Source organism: Pteropus alecto, unplaced genomic scaffold (genome assembly GCF_000325575.1).
Source record: "Pteropus alecto unplaced genomic scaffold, ASM32557v1 scaffold11, whole genome shotgun sequence".
Classification (NCBI taxonomy): domain Eukaryota; kingdom Metazoa; phylum Chordata; class Mammalia; order Chiroptera; family Pteropodidae; genus Pteropus; species Pteropus alecto.
The window spans coordinates 575,387-593,076 of record NW_006431956.1 but is presented as its reverse complement, the minus strand read 5'-3'; the positions used below and the strand labels follow the sequence as shown (position 1 = coordinate 593,076).

General features: G+C 37.1%; 1 protein-coding gene across 9 annotated transcripts in view; it reads right to left on the bottom strand.

Annotated features, from left to right (window-relative positions):
- FAM208B (family with sequence similarity 208 member B) overlaps nt 1-17,549 on the bottom strand; it is a 67,021-nt gene extending 49,472 nt beyond the window's left edge. For 6 of the 9 annotated variants that reach the window (XM_015585610.2, XM_015585611.2, XM_025043400.1 and 3 more), the window contains exon 1: nt 17,319-17,549. In XM_015585610.2, the coding sequence (XP_015441096.1) occupies nt 17,319-17,379 (61 nt within the window). In that variant the 5' untranslated portion in view covers nt 17,380-17,549. Of the gene's footprint in view, nt 1-1,455; nt 1,587-17,318 lie in introns of those variants that run through there. The other 3 variants (XM_015585612.2, XM_006906944.3, XM_006906943.3) reach the window with 2 other exon arrangements.
- Between the last annotated feature and the right edge of the window lie 141 nt (nt 17,550-17,690).

The following is a 17,690-nucleotide window of genomic DNA, read 5'->3' as shown; positions in this document are numbered from 1 at the left end:
CAGTGAGCACATGGAGAAAATTTACATTCAACCACAATAATTCTGGAAATTGAGTTAATATGCTTTCCTGTAGCACACCTGGATCTGGGCACATTTCTCTATCTGCGAATTCAATATGAAAAGTTAAGTCAAGCCTTACAACAAGCTGGATTCTGCTCAGAGTATCCACATTAATCTTTCTTTCTCAAAATCCATCATAGAGACAGTGAGCATCTGGTTCTGGACACGTTTTTCTAACTTCTAATAAAAGGAATAAAAAAATGATAAACCAATTGCTGATGCCATGCCACAGTTCTCTTTTTCATTTTAAAAAAACCTGGTCTGAAAGCAAATAATGAGTTGAACTAATGTCAACAACTTAGGAGTCACAAAATTCTCACAAAAACTAGTCACTTCTACATCTCCCCAGAAATTTCATGACCACATTTCCTGTTAGTGCATTAAGCAACAGCACTCAACAAAGAAAGAAACACTCAGAATCCAACAATATCTGCCATTAAAGATCCTTATTAGCGTTCCCTATAGACAGATTACAATTTACATCTGTTATACTATCTATGACTGTACATTTATCTAGTCTAAGCAGGCCATTTGATAGCTGTCAAAGGAATAGCCCATCTCTTAACCATTTAATCCTAAAATGTATTACCTTTAAGAAATTAAAGAATTGCCGGTTTAAGATAAATACGTTTTTAGAGCACAATTTGGCAGGACCTAACAAAAACTTAAATGTGCATACCAAATAACTATTCCATTTCTGGGAAACTATACCTCAGAAATACTAGTGTAAGTGCACAAGATATATGTACAAGAGCGTTCCATGCACCAGAATCTGTAACAGCAAAAACACTGGAAATAACCTAAATTGCCATCAACAGGGAAATGTACTGCAACTATTACATGAAGTAAACCTGTATATGTATTGACATATAAAGGTATCTATTATATACTGTGGAGTAAATAACATGCATTATATAATGCCATTTTGGTAAAATAAAAATAAATAAATAATTATGTGTTTGAAAGTATCTAGAAAGATGGGAAGCCAAATTGTCAACAGTGTTTAAATCAAAGGTTATTGAGATTGGGAAGTGGATGAAAGGGGAACTTATCCTCGTTATATATTACTACAATTTAGGTTTTTCCTATATAAGCATGTATTATTTCTATCTAAAATACCTCAATTCAGAATCAAGTAAAATGAATCATAATTTCAAAGAAATACAAGTAGAAGAATGTAACAATTTTTCTTGAATAAAATATCTTTACTGATGCAATCTGAAACCCTAATCACCTATCAATTCTGGACTAATGATTATAAAAAATTTGTATCTATTGGTAATTATTTTCTTAAAGTCTTTTCATTTCATATGATCAAAATTAAATTTGTAAAAATTACATTGGTCTACTTTGGATCTATTAGTAATAACTTAAAGCATTTAGTTTGATACCTACTCTTTTCTGATATGAACCCTGTCTCGGTCTTCTCTAAGAGAGAATGTAGCTGGGAGGGTGTTCTTAATTCAGTTTCACCAAGTATACACCCAGAATTCTTGACATAGTCCTGTTCTCTGTTAATGTCATAAATGCTAAAATGAAAAAGAAAAAATTAAATCATAAAGTGAATAGTTCTATTAACAGCACAATGACTACAGAAACAATGTTTACTGAGCATCTAATCTGCATTAGGCACAATTCTGTAATGCTCACCTCCTTTGACAACTCTGCAGAGCTAAGGGCTAAATTTGCTCTATAAGCAGTAACACACACAAAATGAAATGCTTTTCTTCCAACATTAAGTTCTAAAAAAATTTCGTTCGCAGAAATAAGTTATTCCAATAGGAAATACTTTTGCCTCATCGAAAAGAAATCTTTCAAAATTAAGAGTAGAGATTATAGAACCACATTTATGTTCTCCTTGTTGGAAATAGCGAAATCAGATAGAACACAAAATCTCTCCCCAAACCCAAATTAATAAGATGATTCATCCATTCATTAAAACAAAACTATTAGCGGCAATTATTATCTATCCAATACTATGCTATATATTGGGTTTATCAGACAAATGAGAGTCTGTACAATGAAAGTTCAGACTAGAAAAAAGACAAGCTTGCAAAGAATCAGTACCAGTACCGTAAACGTGTAGGAGACTCTAGAACACAATAGAGTGAGTGCACAATGGTATACACTCCCAACTTCATGAGACGGGGATATGTCAAGAAAAGTTTCACAGAGCCAATGTACTTGAAATGTGAGTAGCATTCAAATGACAAGCCTTTCAAAAAGGGGTACTAGTGTGTATGTCTTCTAAGCAATGGGAGCAGGAGGAGCAAATGCAGAGGTAGAAACAAGATGCGCGTAAGGAATGCTGAGTTATTATTTGAGGAATTCAATATGCTTTACAGAAAAAAGCTACACATGTCGTTTTATAATAGTATACCTTTTTTTCCCCCAAAGATTTGAAGTTGAATTGTGTGAATGTATTCAAATTCTTTAGAAAAATTAGCAATATTGATGATATTCATTAAGCAAATAGGTTATTTACGTGATGAAGGGAGAATTACATTGGGAACCAAGAGACCAGGATTCTAGTGCAGCGCTGGCTATCACTAACTTGTTTTGAGACCTTAGTGTGATGATGCTGACTGCCTTCCCAATAGTCATGCCCCTTTTTCTTTCCTTCCCCAACACAATTTTGTTAGGTACTGGGTGATCCCATAATTTGGGAGCAGGATGTGTGTTTGAATCTTAATCACTCTAAACTCATTATGGTAATTTCACTCTCTTTGGTTAGTGATCATTTTAGGAATAAATGTGACTCTGTTCTGGCCAGTGAGATGTGAATGGACTGTACAAAGAGAATTCCAGGAAAGGTTTCTCACAAAAGAACAGGAGGGAAAGATGCACTCTCCCTGCCTCCACCTTCTTCTGGCCTTAGGGCCTGCTCTGAAGATGTGTCTGTTGCCTGGGACTCCCTGCAACCAAGATGGGACTGATCAGCCAACATACTGAGGACGGAACCAAACAGAAAGAACCCAGATCCTTGACCAAGTCCTCCAACTGCCGAATGAACCTGGAGCTGCCCTGCCTCTGTGATCTTTTGATAAATGAAATCACAAATGTCCCTTGTTGTTTAAGTCACTTTTATTGGCAGCTGAAAGCACAGCAACTATGGACTCTGTTTGAGTATTCTAAGGCCTCATATAGTTGTAAACATCTTCCTATGGGTCCTTTCAGTTCTAATATTGTGACGCTACAAAGTGCCCTCCCGAAGGCCTGTTATATATGAGGCACTGTGCACTGCACTAAATAATTTAACAAGTTCTTTTTTTATTTGTTGCCATGCAGAGACATTTCCCCTAGTACTTATTAGCAACGAAGCATAAAAGTTAATGAAATGTCTGAAAACTTGAAACTTAAACTATAAGGTATTTAAAGACTGCTTGATTCTCACCAACTCACTAAATCACATCTCCCTCCCAAGCACAAGGGCAAAATACCCTGACTCAGATCACTATTCATGTAATGTCCCTCATCAGTTATAGTCTGATTTTCACACCACTCCCCTGCTTCGTGTCTAAGTTTTCTTCATATTTAAAGCCTAGTCCAAGATCTAGCTTCTCTGATGTCTTAAGATTTCTCCAGCTCACATTAATCATTCTTCACAAGCATTCCACAGATATTTACCATAGTCCTGTAATTATGTTTAGCTCTGACTGGAGCTGGAAATTACAGGGGAAAAATGAAGACCCAATGCCTACCTAAAAGGGTAGTCTTTAACATTTAGGCCATCATTTTAGAGTTACGTGTCAAACAATTGTGTTCAGGACAATATCCTCTTCAGACTGAAGAGAAGGAGTAGAACAACCTTTGTGGCACCAGGGACCAGTGTTCCTATGAGAATCTAATGCCTGAGGATCTGAGGTGGAGGTGAGGCAGGGGTGTTGAGGACCCCTGATTAAAAGCATGATTTTGGAATCAAAAGGATTTAGCAAAACAAGATTTTGAACCCATATCTTTCTAGCTTTGTAACTCTGAGAAAGCTACTCAATCTTTCTTCCCCTTCTTTTAAAAATAAATGCCAACAAATCACATACACTAAATAAAAAGCCAAATACCACCAGGCTTATCGGTCGCTGCCCCCTCCTTTCCAGGGGGCCCTATTTCCACTCCTCTTAGGTGACCACCTTCGACTTTAGCTGCATCTTCTAGTTTAACTCCAGGTTTCTAAATAAAAATACCTACTCTTTTAATGGAAAAATACCTTCCCCAAACATAAAAAACACACTTCTCCTTCCCATCCTCATAGTCACATCACTACTTGTTATGTCGGTATTCGGTGTTTCACTAAATAGCACTCATCCATCATGGCTGCGCCGCGATGAGGCCATTTTCTTTCTTACACGATGTTTTGTTTTTCTGAATGTCACACTGCTTCTGCTTCACTTTCAGTTACCAATCATTATTTCAACCTAAAATTTTACTAGAGAACTAAAAACATCCTCTGAATAGATGGGTACATCAAGTGTTTTTGGAGACCCCCTTCGCAGAGCACTATGTCATCCAGCTTCGGTCTGGGCTGTGCTCCCCAATACCACTGCCTGGCTTTGGGACCTTGCTGGGGGAACACTGAGACACAACACTGACCTACAGATGTGCAACACAACCCCAGTGTGCAGGAACTGATGACTTGGTTCTAAAACTTACATCGGAATTCAAAGGATTTAGAACAGCTCAAAAAATTCTGGAAAGAAAGAAGCTAAAGGACTCACTCACTACCTGATTTTAAAGAATTATTACAAAGCTAACGTGATCGAGACTATGGTGTTGATGTCAAGATAACTGGATCAGTGCAACAGCAGAGTTCAGACACTGATTTTCAGCAATGCTCCCAATATAATTCAAGAGGGAAAAACACATCTTTACAACAAATTGTGCTATAGCAACCAAAATAGAAAAAAAATCCATAAACCTCAATCCCTACCACAAACCATAACATTCAACTGAAAATGAATGATAGACCTACATACAAAAGCTAAGACTATAAAGTTTCTAGAAAAAAGATCGCAGGAAAAAAATCTTCTTGATTGTGGGACATGTAAAGATTTTTAGGGCACAAAAATCAATTACCATAAAAGAGAAACTGATACATTAAATTTCGCAAAAGTTAAAACCTTCTGATGTCCAAAAGACATCATTAAGAAGTTGAAAATATCTGAGAAGGGCTTGTGTCCAAAATAAAGAACTCTGAGACACATTTCACAGAAGACACACTACTGGTAAGCACATGGGAAAATGGTCAACATTAATTATCAGGGAAGTGCCAATTAAAACCACAGTAAAATACTACTCACTCACTAGAATGGCTAAAATTTAAAAGAAAATACTAAGTGTTGACATGGATTAGGAATAACTGGAACTCTCATTCATTCCTGGTAAAAATACAAAGCTATAGTCAACTGGAAAAATAGTTCTGCAGTTTCTTACAAAGTTAAACATATACTTACATGACCAGCAATTCTATTCCTAGATAGTACCCAAGAGAAATAAAGCATATGTCCACACGAAGATCTGCACATGAATGTTCAAGGCAGTATTATTCATAGTAGGCTAAAACTGAAAATGACCTAAATGTTTACAACAGGTGAATGGTTAAACACACTATGGTATGTTCATACGATACACTAGTGCTCAGCAATAAAAAAGAACTGCTGACACATGCATGAACCTCAAAAACATCAAACTGGGTAAAAAGTCGGACATAAAAGAGTGCACACTATAGGATTCCATTTACATGAGGTTCTAGAACTGGCAAAACTTATCTGTAGTGATAAAAATCATAACAGTGATGCCTGTGGTGGAGGGCTGGAATAGGGAAATTGATGGCAAGTGAAGTTAACACAAGGAAATTTTCTGGGGTGACAGAAATATTCTGTATTTTTATTGGTATGATGGCGACACAGTGCACATATTCACCAAAATTCACTAAACTATATATTGAAAATGTGTTCAGTATTAAATGTTGATTCTGTACAGAACACAATTTCTGACCAAAATCCAGTAGAATTACGATGCAATCATAAAGAGTTTACTCAAGAGCCTTACTTATAATTCACAAGTTAAAAATATATTATAATGATATGTAAAAGGGTTTGAAATGAATGACAACGAATACACCATCTATCTGAAGTCAGATCCATCTAAAATACCTATAAGGAAACTGTTAGTTTTAAATGTACATAATAGAGAAGAAAAACATCTGAAAACCAATGAACTGAAGAGTCACTTCAAGAACTTAGAAAATAGAGACACAATAAATTCCAAGAAAATAAGGGGAAGAAGTAAATAATAAAATCGGAAATAGAAGAAAAAAGAAGCGCAGAGCATGAAAAAAATGAAGATTAGTTCTTTGAAAAAAAAAAGAGACAGTGCCAAATTAATTTTTTTAAAAGGCACATAACATTAGGCATAAAAATGGGTGTAATTTATGTATATTATGAAAATGAAGAAATAATAGAAACAAATTTATGACATAATTCTTGTGGCTGTTCTATTTTGGGGGAGAGTTCTTTAGCTTATCTCCAATCCTGGTATTTAAAAAATTTTTTAAATTTTTGCTGTCACAGAGCTCTTTTCTGTTTTCTGAACAATTTCTCCCCCTTTTAAAAATAAAACTTCTTTCATAGATGTCATATCATCTCTTTTCTCTCTAAAGATATTATAGTTTTATTTTGTTGAAGTTTTTTCTGTTATCTGCAGTGAATCTATTTCTACCAAGCTCCTTTATTTCCTACCTGTTTACTCCTGTTTGGTCTCTGTTGTTAGAGATTTCACCAAATGGCTGGTGATCCTTGGCTGTCCATTTCTGTTTAACTGGAGGTACTTAAAGCTGACTGAAAGTTTCATGCATAAACAGTACTTCTTGACCAGCAGCCCTCACTCTCTCAGAAGATCTGATGGTGATGCAGCTGTTGAATCAAGTGAACTCCAAAAGTCCTTATCTGTTAAACATTTTGCCATGGGTTGATAAGTTTCCCCAGAAAAGAATTAATATCTTGTTTAGGGTGGAGCATAAGCCTGACTATTGGTTCTGAGAGCCACACAGGAAAGGACAGCTCTGGTTTCAATGCTCAGCTGGCTTTAACTTATCTTCATTTTCTTGTAGGTGCTTCGCCCCTACCTCAGCCATGTAGACCTTGCCTGGTTAATGTCTCCTGGGTGTAAACCTTCAGTCTTCTCTCAGGGCAGAGGAGAGGTAGTGGTCTGGGTGCGCAGAGTGGAGAAGGGGATGAGGGCATTGATACTATAAAAATCATCCATCAACCCTTCTATTTCCACTCCACTTGTACTGCTGCCTTGAGAAGTATTTGGAACCTCCAGATCCTGAGCCTGGAGAAGGGAAGGGAATCTGAAGCAATGCGCAGAGTGGAGAAGGGGATGAGGGCATTGATACTATAAAAATCATCCATCAACCCTTCTATTTCCACTCCACTTGTACTGCTGCCTTGAGAAGTATTTGGAACCTCCAGATCCTGAGCCTTTTCGAGATTCTGTGGTGGGAATCTGCTTGCTTCTTGTTGGCTCACCTCTCTTCAGCCTTCAGCATTCTCTAATTCCCCAAGTCATTTACAATTTGACCATCTTCTTTCTAGTTTCCCAAATACTGACTTCACCTATCTTCTCTTCTCTCGTTCTCCTGATCTTTGGGAATCTCTTTATTCTTTCACTATAATCCTAGCAGAATCTCCAGAGGGTATGTACAATTGGACACAATAAACTAGAAGTGTCTACTTAATCTAAGTCTTAATTTCTTCAATTAAAAAATGTGGAATATACCACCTACTATGGCAGCTACTATAACCATTATTTTTTAACTTTCAAAGACTTTATTTCATTTACTTGTGTATTCACCACAGACCTAACTACACATTAAGTTTTCAGTAAATATTTGATTACTTTAAAAAGAACTGGCTTTTAGTGTATGTGTACTCAATAACCATTTACTCAAATACATAAAATGTATAATCTAGATTTTCAATCATATTCTCTCAAAAGACCTTGTTCTTTTCTTTCAAAGTACTTATTATTTATAATCTCATAGGCACAATGACTTCATTAATGTCTATTTCCCTCATAAAGCAAGCCCAGTGAGGGCAGGAAACATGTTTGTTTTGTTCACCTCAAATTAGCCAGCATCCAACCCAATGCCTGGCACACAGTGGGTGTTCAGTAAGTATCTGCTAAGTGAATGAAAGAATAACACCTATGCTACTTAATCTGTTCCAAAACTCAGAAAAAGATATATAGATTCCCAATTCTTTTTCACAAAGCAGTCAAAGTTACTATTAAAATCTGACAAAGGACATAAAAAAGGGAACTATAGACCTGTTTCTTAGGAATACTGACACTAAAATCCTAAAATGTAAGTATTGGCAAAGAGAATCCATCAGGATATTAAAATAACAGAAATCAATCAGGGTCCATTCCAGAAATATAAGAACTGGTTCAATAAATAGAAAAAACATAAACAGACCACATTAATAGGTCAAAGTAAAAAAAATCACAGAGGAGCTGCTAGAGTGTAGGATAAGGTAAGGACAGTCACATATCAGATTGTCAAGAGAAAGTTACTATATAATCCTCTCCTAAAAGATGCTTTATATTATCCTTATGTAAGGATAATAGGTGCTTATGTAAATTTTTGTTGCTGCACAATATTTTATCTATGCATTATTTCTGCCATACTTAATCTAGAAAACAAATTAAGATGCTCTTAAATAAATGAAAGCTGTTCATTAGATAACACAGAAAAATGTCCTACCATAAATTATTTAGGAGGAAGAAAACCAGATTACAAATGAGAAGCAGGTTTGTGTGTGTGTATATATAGTCTCGAAGGACATATATCACAATTTAAACAACAGTCATCTTGGACATAATGCTTATCGATATCTGATATTTCCCTTGGGTATTCGATTACCTGCCCACCACGAGACCACCAGCTTTGTGAACACAGGAACTGTCCCTTTCCATGCCATAATCTGTGCCCAGAACGGTGCCTAGTATACAGCGAAATTTCAATAAACGTTTATGTAATGAATGAAATGTGTTTTCCAGATCACTTCATTTCTCTACCTAAAACTCTTCAGTGGCTTCCCGTTGCCCTCAGAATGCACTGCATAACCTGCCATGGCCATGTCAAATCTGGCCTGGCCAATTTCCAACACCTCGCCTGACTCACCTTCCCCTGACCCAATGCTAGGTACTAGTGACACTGATCCTTCCCATGCGAGCTCTCTCCTCTCTTCAGGACTTTGTGCTGCTTGTTATTTCTGACTGGAATCTTCCTTCTCCGTTCTGCCCATGGCTTAGCTCCCTCTCTTCCTTTAGTGAAATCTATAAGCTAAGCCCTCAGATAAACCACTGATCACTCCACCTACAGTGTTTTCTTTAAATGACTCATTATAACACGCAATTATTTTATCAATTTACTGCTTGGGGGTCTATCTACCGCACTAAGGTCCAGAGGCAGACACTCTTTTCACCAAAGTCCCCTGGGCCCAGCAGCAGAGCTCCTAGCACCCCAGTAGATGCTCAATACTCTACACCAAGCTGTTTATGGGTGAGTCAAATACAGGTAACTTTTATATCATTTTTTACAGCTTTATGTATTATCAGAAGTGTTACAGAAGTATAAATATAAACTGGGGAAAGTAAAGCTATTTTCATTCTGGGGAAAAAAAAAAATCTCCCGTGGCCTTCAGCAGCAGCAGCAAGTTAGTTTTTTTAAATGAAGACTTTCCAAAGTAGAGAAAACAAATGGAAATAGCATTTCCCATAAGTCAAAATAGTAATAGAGACCAATAAAATAGTGTCCCTATTAAAAAACAGAAAATACTATAGAATGAGAAATGATTTTCATAAAAATTTTAAAAACTATAAGTTTCCCATATTCAAAAGCTTAAAAGTTTTCTAATGTCAAGACAATCATGTACAGAAGGAATAAAACCCAAGGTACCCCTTGCTGTTATCTGAAGTACAAAGTCCACTGAGAATCACTGTTTTAAATTTCAGAAGATCTCCTAAAATGCTGTAAGGCTACACACACAGAAAGCTGTTAAGAAGTGATGCCATCTGTAGCAATTCTGCAAGGGTCTGCCGACTACCATGCTCACAGAATCCAATGAGGTGTCAGGACTAAGGCACTCCAAACCTTTAAGTACCACACAACTGTGTGTGGGTGTGCCGCCACCTGCCTCAGCGGCCCCACAAAGTCTCTCCCTAAAGCCCGCAGCAGGTACCGCACCTACTGTCCCTTCTCCGCGTCTCCTCTGCACCAGCACTACGGCAGGCAGCTCTGACAGTTCGACCGCCGCCAGATGGGTGGCCCCAGGCACGGGAGGACCCCCGCGGCCGGGAGCAGAGGGGAGCAGGAGTTGGAGGTGGGGGCCCACCCCTCCTCCTCACCTCATGATGCGTGGGGGAGGGGGCTGTGCCAATGCCCCGCCGGCCCGGACCCCGGGCCCCCTCCGGCCAGCGAAGGCCAGTGGGGTGGCCCGGGTGGCGCGGGGCGGCGCCTTTTAAAAATCAACGAGGGCGGCGGATCGCGAGCCGTGCGCAAAACCGCAGACCCGGCTAGCGGGGTCATGGGAGTCGCATTCTGGTCCGAGGGCTGGAATATCATGTAGAGTGTCTTTCGTCTTCTGTTTCTGACGTTCCTAGGTGGACGGTTTTATTGTTATTTTACAATGATCGCTCCAAGCCTCACTTTCCGAGAAGGTCTTGTCCGCAGACTCTCAATAACAAGAACAGATGGCAAATCCCAGACCTAATTCGAAGTCCTTGTCTTTTCACTACTGTGACTCCAAATTATTCTAATTCATTGCCCCTACTGTTTTCTTATTATCTCTACTTAAACTCAACAGCTACATCATGGGCTTTGTTGTAAAATTTACAATTTAAAAAAGGCCTATTGAATATGATTTTGAATATTCCATAGATCCCCAAGAGATGCTGGTACCACCAACACCTGGGATCGCGATGGGGGTGCTCCTCCCTTCCACAGGGCTACACAGCCCTAACAAAGCTCACCAAAAATAAAACTGAATGGGGGAGGGGGAAGAATGAGGTAGTTGGCTTAAGGATATCCTTACTTTTCATTCATGCTTTAACAAGTAACCTAAATTTCCTGGACCGCATCTACACTTGCTAGAGGAAAATCTAATCAGGAGATGCTAGAGAATCACTACCAGTATTGTGTTGTCCGTACAGGAAAATCAGGAAAATCTGAACTCAAAAAGCAAGTTACTAAAATACATAAAGAATCATGTAAATTAATTATGTACTATTTAAGGAAACAAATTTGCTCTGGCTATTTGCCTTTTGAAAAAAAACATTTTGGGGGGATTATATCCATTGTGTAAAATGAATTACATTTACATAACACGACTTTTTCATTTAATTGTGGCTTACTTCCTTTTGGATTTAATATTCAACTTTGAGAACTCTTTTAACATTTTCAAAATTCAATCCAATTACACAAAGTATTTTTGCATATCAAGCAGATGCTTATAATCCTATATCTGTCAAGTTTTGTTTCCTTCTTGATATGCTGTATAAAAAAAAGTCAACATATTCTTTGGAGATCATACATGCTTTCCATATTCAAAATCACACACCTTTTATTAGAATCATTTCAAACTTGTTATGGTGACATTTTCAGACACCTTTATAAAGTAACCGACCTTTGTTCTGGTTCCTCAGTTCACTAATTTGTGCTTTAGCATTAAACTACCAGTCTGCAAGGAAATGGCTGCATTAAACTCATTACTGCATTTAGTACAAAAATATTGTTAAGTAGTTCTATCTCATAAGAAAATCTTAAAAATAAAATTTTCTCAAGGACAATTACATTTGACAATCTGGTTTGGATTTTTTTTGATTATTACATGTGACAAAAGAGAAAGTGACACCAAATCCATGCCATGACAAAGGTTTACGACCACTCCCAGATATAACTTATCACACAAATGTGCCATGGGCAAAAAACAGGCCTGATCGCTTAAGGTGGCTCACAGAGAAATAGGGGATAACCACGGGGTGAAGCAGGTGCTTGAACTGGTCAAGCCAAGCTCTTGAATATTCTTTCTCCTAATAGGGGAGCAGGTGTACCCAAAGGTCCCAAACAGGGTCTATTTCAACATGCCAAGAAGGGTAGTGAGTCTTTACACAGAATATTAGCAAGGGATTTAGTTCTCCAATTAAGTGTTATTAAAATATTATTAAGAGAAAAAATAAATTGTGCCCCAGACACATTTCTTACAATAAAAATAGTAATTTTAAAAAGAGAAGCCAAATTTTAAAAAAACCCAAAGGCCAAAGGAGTTAATCAATAAAAGCAAAAGATGGTTCTTTGGGAATAAATAAAATAGATCTCTTTTAGCAAATATAATCAATATAAAAAGAAGAAATTAAATATCAAGAATATAAAAGATATGACTACAAATATACGGAAAAGATTTCTACAAATTATAAATTACCATACACGATTTATACCAATAAACTTGAAAACTGTAAGAATATAATTTATCAACAGTGGTCTAAATGGAAGAAACATCTGAATAAACCAATTGTGGTGAAAAAAAGTGAAAGAGCAGTCAGAGTCCTACCCCTTCCCTCAAAGGCAAGCCCCAGAGTTTTATTAGCAAGTTTCACTTTTCATTTAACAGATTATAAAAAAATCCACAAGTTTGGCAATGTATTCTGTTGGGGAAGCTGTGGGAAATAAAAAGAAAAGCAAAAGACCAAGAGAAAATATATATGTAGTTTATCTAAGATTTACTTATGTTAAGATAGATCAGCCGAACATAAAAATGGAAATTCGGTTTGGAAATTATGACTAGTCAATAAACACATTTCAAAACACCTCCAATCACAGATTTAAGAAACTAAATAATCCCAAGCAAGATAAAGATACATTACAATGAAAGAGCAGAAAGTAAAAGAGAAAAATATAAAGCCCCCAGACAAGAAAGTATTGAGAGACTGACAGCTAACTTCTCAATAGCAATAATGGAAACCAAAAGACAGAGGAATGAGATCTTCAATGTACTAAAAATAAACAACTGCCAAACTAAACTGCTATATTCTGCAAAAATATCTTTCATAATTGAGTGAAACAAAAACATTTTCAGGTAAACAAAAATTGAGAGAGTTCATCATCAAAAGACCTTCAATAAAAGCCATTCCAAAGGATATACTTTAAGTAGAAGGAAATGGCCCCAGATGGATGGTATAAAAGATAAAAGAAGTAATGAATAACAGAGAAAGCAGTAAAAATGTGGAAAATGTACATAAGCACTGACTGTAAAACATAACAATAATTCTAAGCAGGTGTCCTTTCTGTCTGATAATATTTTTAAAAATTTAAACATATGATAATAACATAAAAGTTATGAAGGAGTTGAATGAAGTTAAACTTCTAAGGTCTTGTATTGCCTAACAGGAAGGTTAAAATACTAGTTATTTTTAGATTTTGAAAACTCAAGGATGCATGATATTTCTAGGATAATTATAAAAAGAAAACATAGTATGGAATTTCCAAACTAGTATGTGGAGGGAAATAGAATAATATATTAAATCAATTATTTTAAAAATAACAAAAAGGGACAGAAAAGAAATATAGGACAGCCAGGACAAACAGCACAAAATAAGAGCAATTGTAAATACAAAAACATAAAAAGAAAAAATGTAAATAGGTTATGTGTCCCAGCTAAAAATGTTCTCAAATTGCATTAAAAAATTTCAACAAGTGCACTTTAAGAGACACATCTAAAACATATACATGCATATGAATCTATAGCTATCTCCAAATATTTTTTAATTTATTAAATTAACACAAAAAGAAATATATGATAGGGATAACCACAAAGCCAACAACAAAAAATTCACTGAAAAGACAAGTCTAACTGATAAACTACAGGCAAGATGAATTAACAGAAAAGTGGTTGGGAACAGAAATAGTCAATATCAGAAATAAAAGAAGACATAATTACACATGCTTTGGACATTAATGATAGTAAGAGGGCATTTTTAAACTGTGCCAATAAATATTAAAAATTTAGGCAAAATGGACAGAGTCCTAAAAAAATCTAACATATCACAACTGACAAAAATTTTAAAAATACCTGCGTAATCCTGTTACCACTAAGAAATGTCACTAGTGAAAAATCTGCCACTAGCAAAACTTCAGATCTAAGTGGATTCAATAGTAAATTCTACCACAACTGGTTATCCACGTGAGAATAAAGTTAAATAATATCTACACTCAAACTACACACAAATAACAATTCCAAGTATACAGACACGAAATGAAAATCTTTAAAATTAAGAACTACTGCTCATCAAAAACAAACAAAAAACACTACAGAGAGAAAAGATATTTACAACCCATTTCTAAATAAACAGCTGAGTGAGGCCAGATTTTCCTTTGATACTTTAACCAAAACAATATACTGCAAGAGACTGAATGCAGAAGCAGACATGAGACTCTAGTCATTAAAGATATTTGCAGAAATCTGTAAAACAAAGCCACTCTTGTCACTAGTTTTTTCTGATCTGGAAAATATTTTTCATTAAAAATGTTATTTATGGTAAAGTGTAATATAGGTTTATTATTGTTACTACTACTACTACAGGCACCCACTAAAATATACCAATAGATGTTATATCTATTATATTAAAATTGGCCAGTTTTAATACCTAATATGATATAATAATCCATATAAACAAAAGATCTTTGGGGTCTTCAATAAAAAGCAAAGGAGTCCCGACACCAAAAAGTTTCTGAACTGCTGAACTACAGGAAAGTACATGCTTCAACACAGATAAATCTCAGGAACATAATGTTTAACAAAAGCAATTCACAGGATATACGGTATGATTATATTTAAATGAAGTTCAAAAACAGATCAAAGTAAACAAATGTTGGTTAAGCATACATACATAGGTGATAAAACTGTAAAGAACGGCAAGGGAATAATTAACACAAAATTCAGGATGACCATGGTAATGGGGGAGGGAGAGGCACTCAACGAAGGCATCTAAGGTACTTGTGATGTTCTTTCTATTAAGCTTGGTACACAGATTGTGTGTGTGTGTGTGTACTTTTTTTTACAGTACATTAAATGATATATTTCACAACAAAAATTTTAAAAGAACAGGAGACATACCTATTCTCCTAGAAGGAAAAACTCAAAAGAATGTCTCTTCTCAAATTAATCTAGAAATTCAATGCAATCACAAACAATATCCCAACGAGATTTTCTATGGAACTTGAAAAGGTGGTTCTAAATTTCATCTGGAAGAAAAATGCAAAAAAAAAAAAAGAGCCCAACGCTTTTTTCAAAAGAAAGTACCAAAATATATTACACACCCACAACTATTAAAACAGTGTGGTCAAAGAAGAGTTCAGAAACCCCAAAAATAAACGAGCAAAGTATATGACCTGGCCAAAAATGTTTAACTTTCTTATTACCCATGGAAGATAAAAATTAAAATGCTATTTTCAATTATTAGAAAATTAGTAAGATATTAAAGAAATATTACCATCCAGTGCTGGCTAGGAAGGAGATAAAAACACACCTTTTGAAAGAGTGACTATAAAAGGGTACAATCACTCCAGAGCAATTTAACAGCCTTTTTATATCCAGCATTCTCATAGGGAATCAATTCTACAGAAATACTATCATGAGCGCATAAAAGCAATGCTTTTAACAGTGAAAATGATAACCACTAGAGCATCCTTAGTTACTACACTTGATCTTAGCCAAAAGGTGAGAAGCGATGTAGCATCCTTAGTTATAGGGGAAACTTAAAAATATCTTAAACATCCATTGATGGAGAGATAAAAGATTCATTTGATAAACAGATGCCATATCTCTATTTAATTACACTCAATAGATACCATTCTGCATTTATTTAATAAAACGACTATGTCTGAGGCAAGTTTTTAGGCACTGCGGATTTTAATTCATTTACGCAAACTATGTTTGGATTACAGGAGAATATGATGATACAGCTTTTAAAGCAAACTGGTAACGTTGGGCAAACGTCCTGAGAACTCAAAATTTCAAACACTGTCTTCCTTAAAATAATTGTGTACAAACACTTTGTCACTCTTTATTTTTCTCTAGTCTGAGTTAGTTATTTACTGATGTACTGAACACACTGGATAATGCTGTTTGGTTCTGGAAGGCAGTTTTTCAACAGAAGAGCACTCTTACACTATTAAGGAACATGTTTTGTTATAGACTTCCCGAGTCGGTTTACTACCAATCTTAGGTCCTATAATATCAAGTATCATGCACACATTCCTTTCCCTTCTAATGTTTTTCAGGGGAACACTGTGGACCCTCAGATCACTTGTACCCCACTTAAGTTAGAACGTATTATCGTAAGCCTTATTATTCTAATCTTACCTGCCAGGAAGAATAAAGGTTAAATTTGGGGATTTCACATAGACAAATGGTGAGTAGATGAATCTTGAGAATTTTCCAAGTATCTTCCTCAAATTTTGAGGTTAACCTGCCACGTTCCCTCACGAAATGAGGCTTGGTGCCACCCTCAGGCAAACTACTAGGTTGCCGTGGACCAACCTTTTACGATATTCCTTATGTGCCACTTCAGTATTTTCTCTGCATAACCCTTACTGTGGACGCCCCGCTTCCTTTTACACCCACTTTTAAAAAGGGGCGCGCACTCCCATGAAGTCTACGGAAAGCAGCAGGAGGTGCGGGGTTCACGAAGAACCACCGAGAACATCATTTAACGGCCAGTCCACTCCAAAGGGACAAAGCTTCACCCGAGCCTTTATCATAACGTCCGAAAGGACGAAGCTGTCCTCTGACAAGCAACTCCAAGGAAATGTGTGACGCGCTCTAGGCTTTCCGCCTCAAAACGGGGAAGGAGGGAGTTTTTGAAGCCCTACGCCAACTTGTAAAACGCCGGGTTTCTAGAAACGGATTTAAGAGCGACAGTGAGAATGGCCACAGGTGGTGACGGCGGAGTGATTAAAAATCAGCAGAGCCAAAAACGATTCTGGAAACCACCCCAGAGCGGGGCAAACAGGGAAGAACACGTTAGTCATTCGCGGGCTAGAACAGCCTGCAAAGCCCATTCTCATTTGAGAGAAAACAAAGTTAAAACACAACAGCGAAGCGACCACGGACGCCATGCACTTGGCCCTGGAGCACTAACTGGGTGTCCGCCTCCCTTGCTGGGGTCCGCAGGGCGAGGAGCCCACGCCGACCAGGCTTTACCTGTCCTTCGCGCGGCCGCCGCCCCCGGGAGTCTGGGGTTACGCTCCGAGGTCCTCCCCATGCTCTCCACGCGCTGTCCGCTCCGCCTCGGCCGGTCCCCGGCGGCCAGAAACCCGAATTTCCGACGGGCGCGCTCGGCCGCCGGCTCGCACGGGCTCGTCAGCGGCGCGCAGGACCCTCCACGTCGCGGCCCGTCCTTCCTCCCCGCCCTTGTGCCGGGAGCGTGAGGAGCGCGTCATTTAAGTAAAGTTAGAATTATATCATTTGTAAAAAAAGGAAACACATTTTAAAATGTGGATCCAAGTTAATAAATCCCAACAATGAAATAATATAAGCTACCGGGGCCTCTGGGATGAAAAGAGATCATGCTGA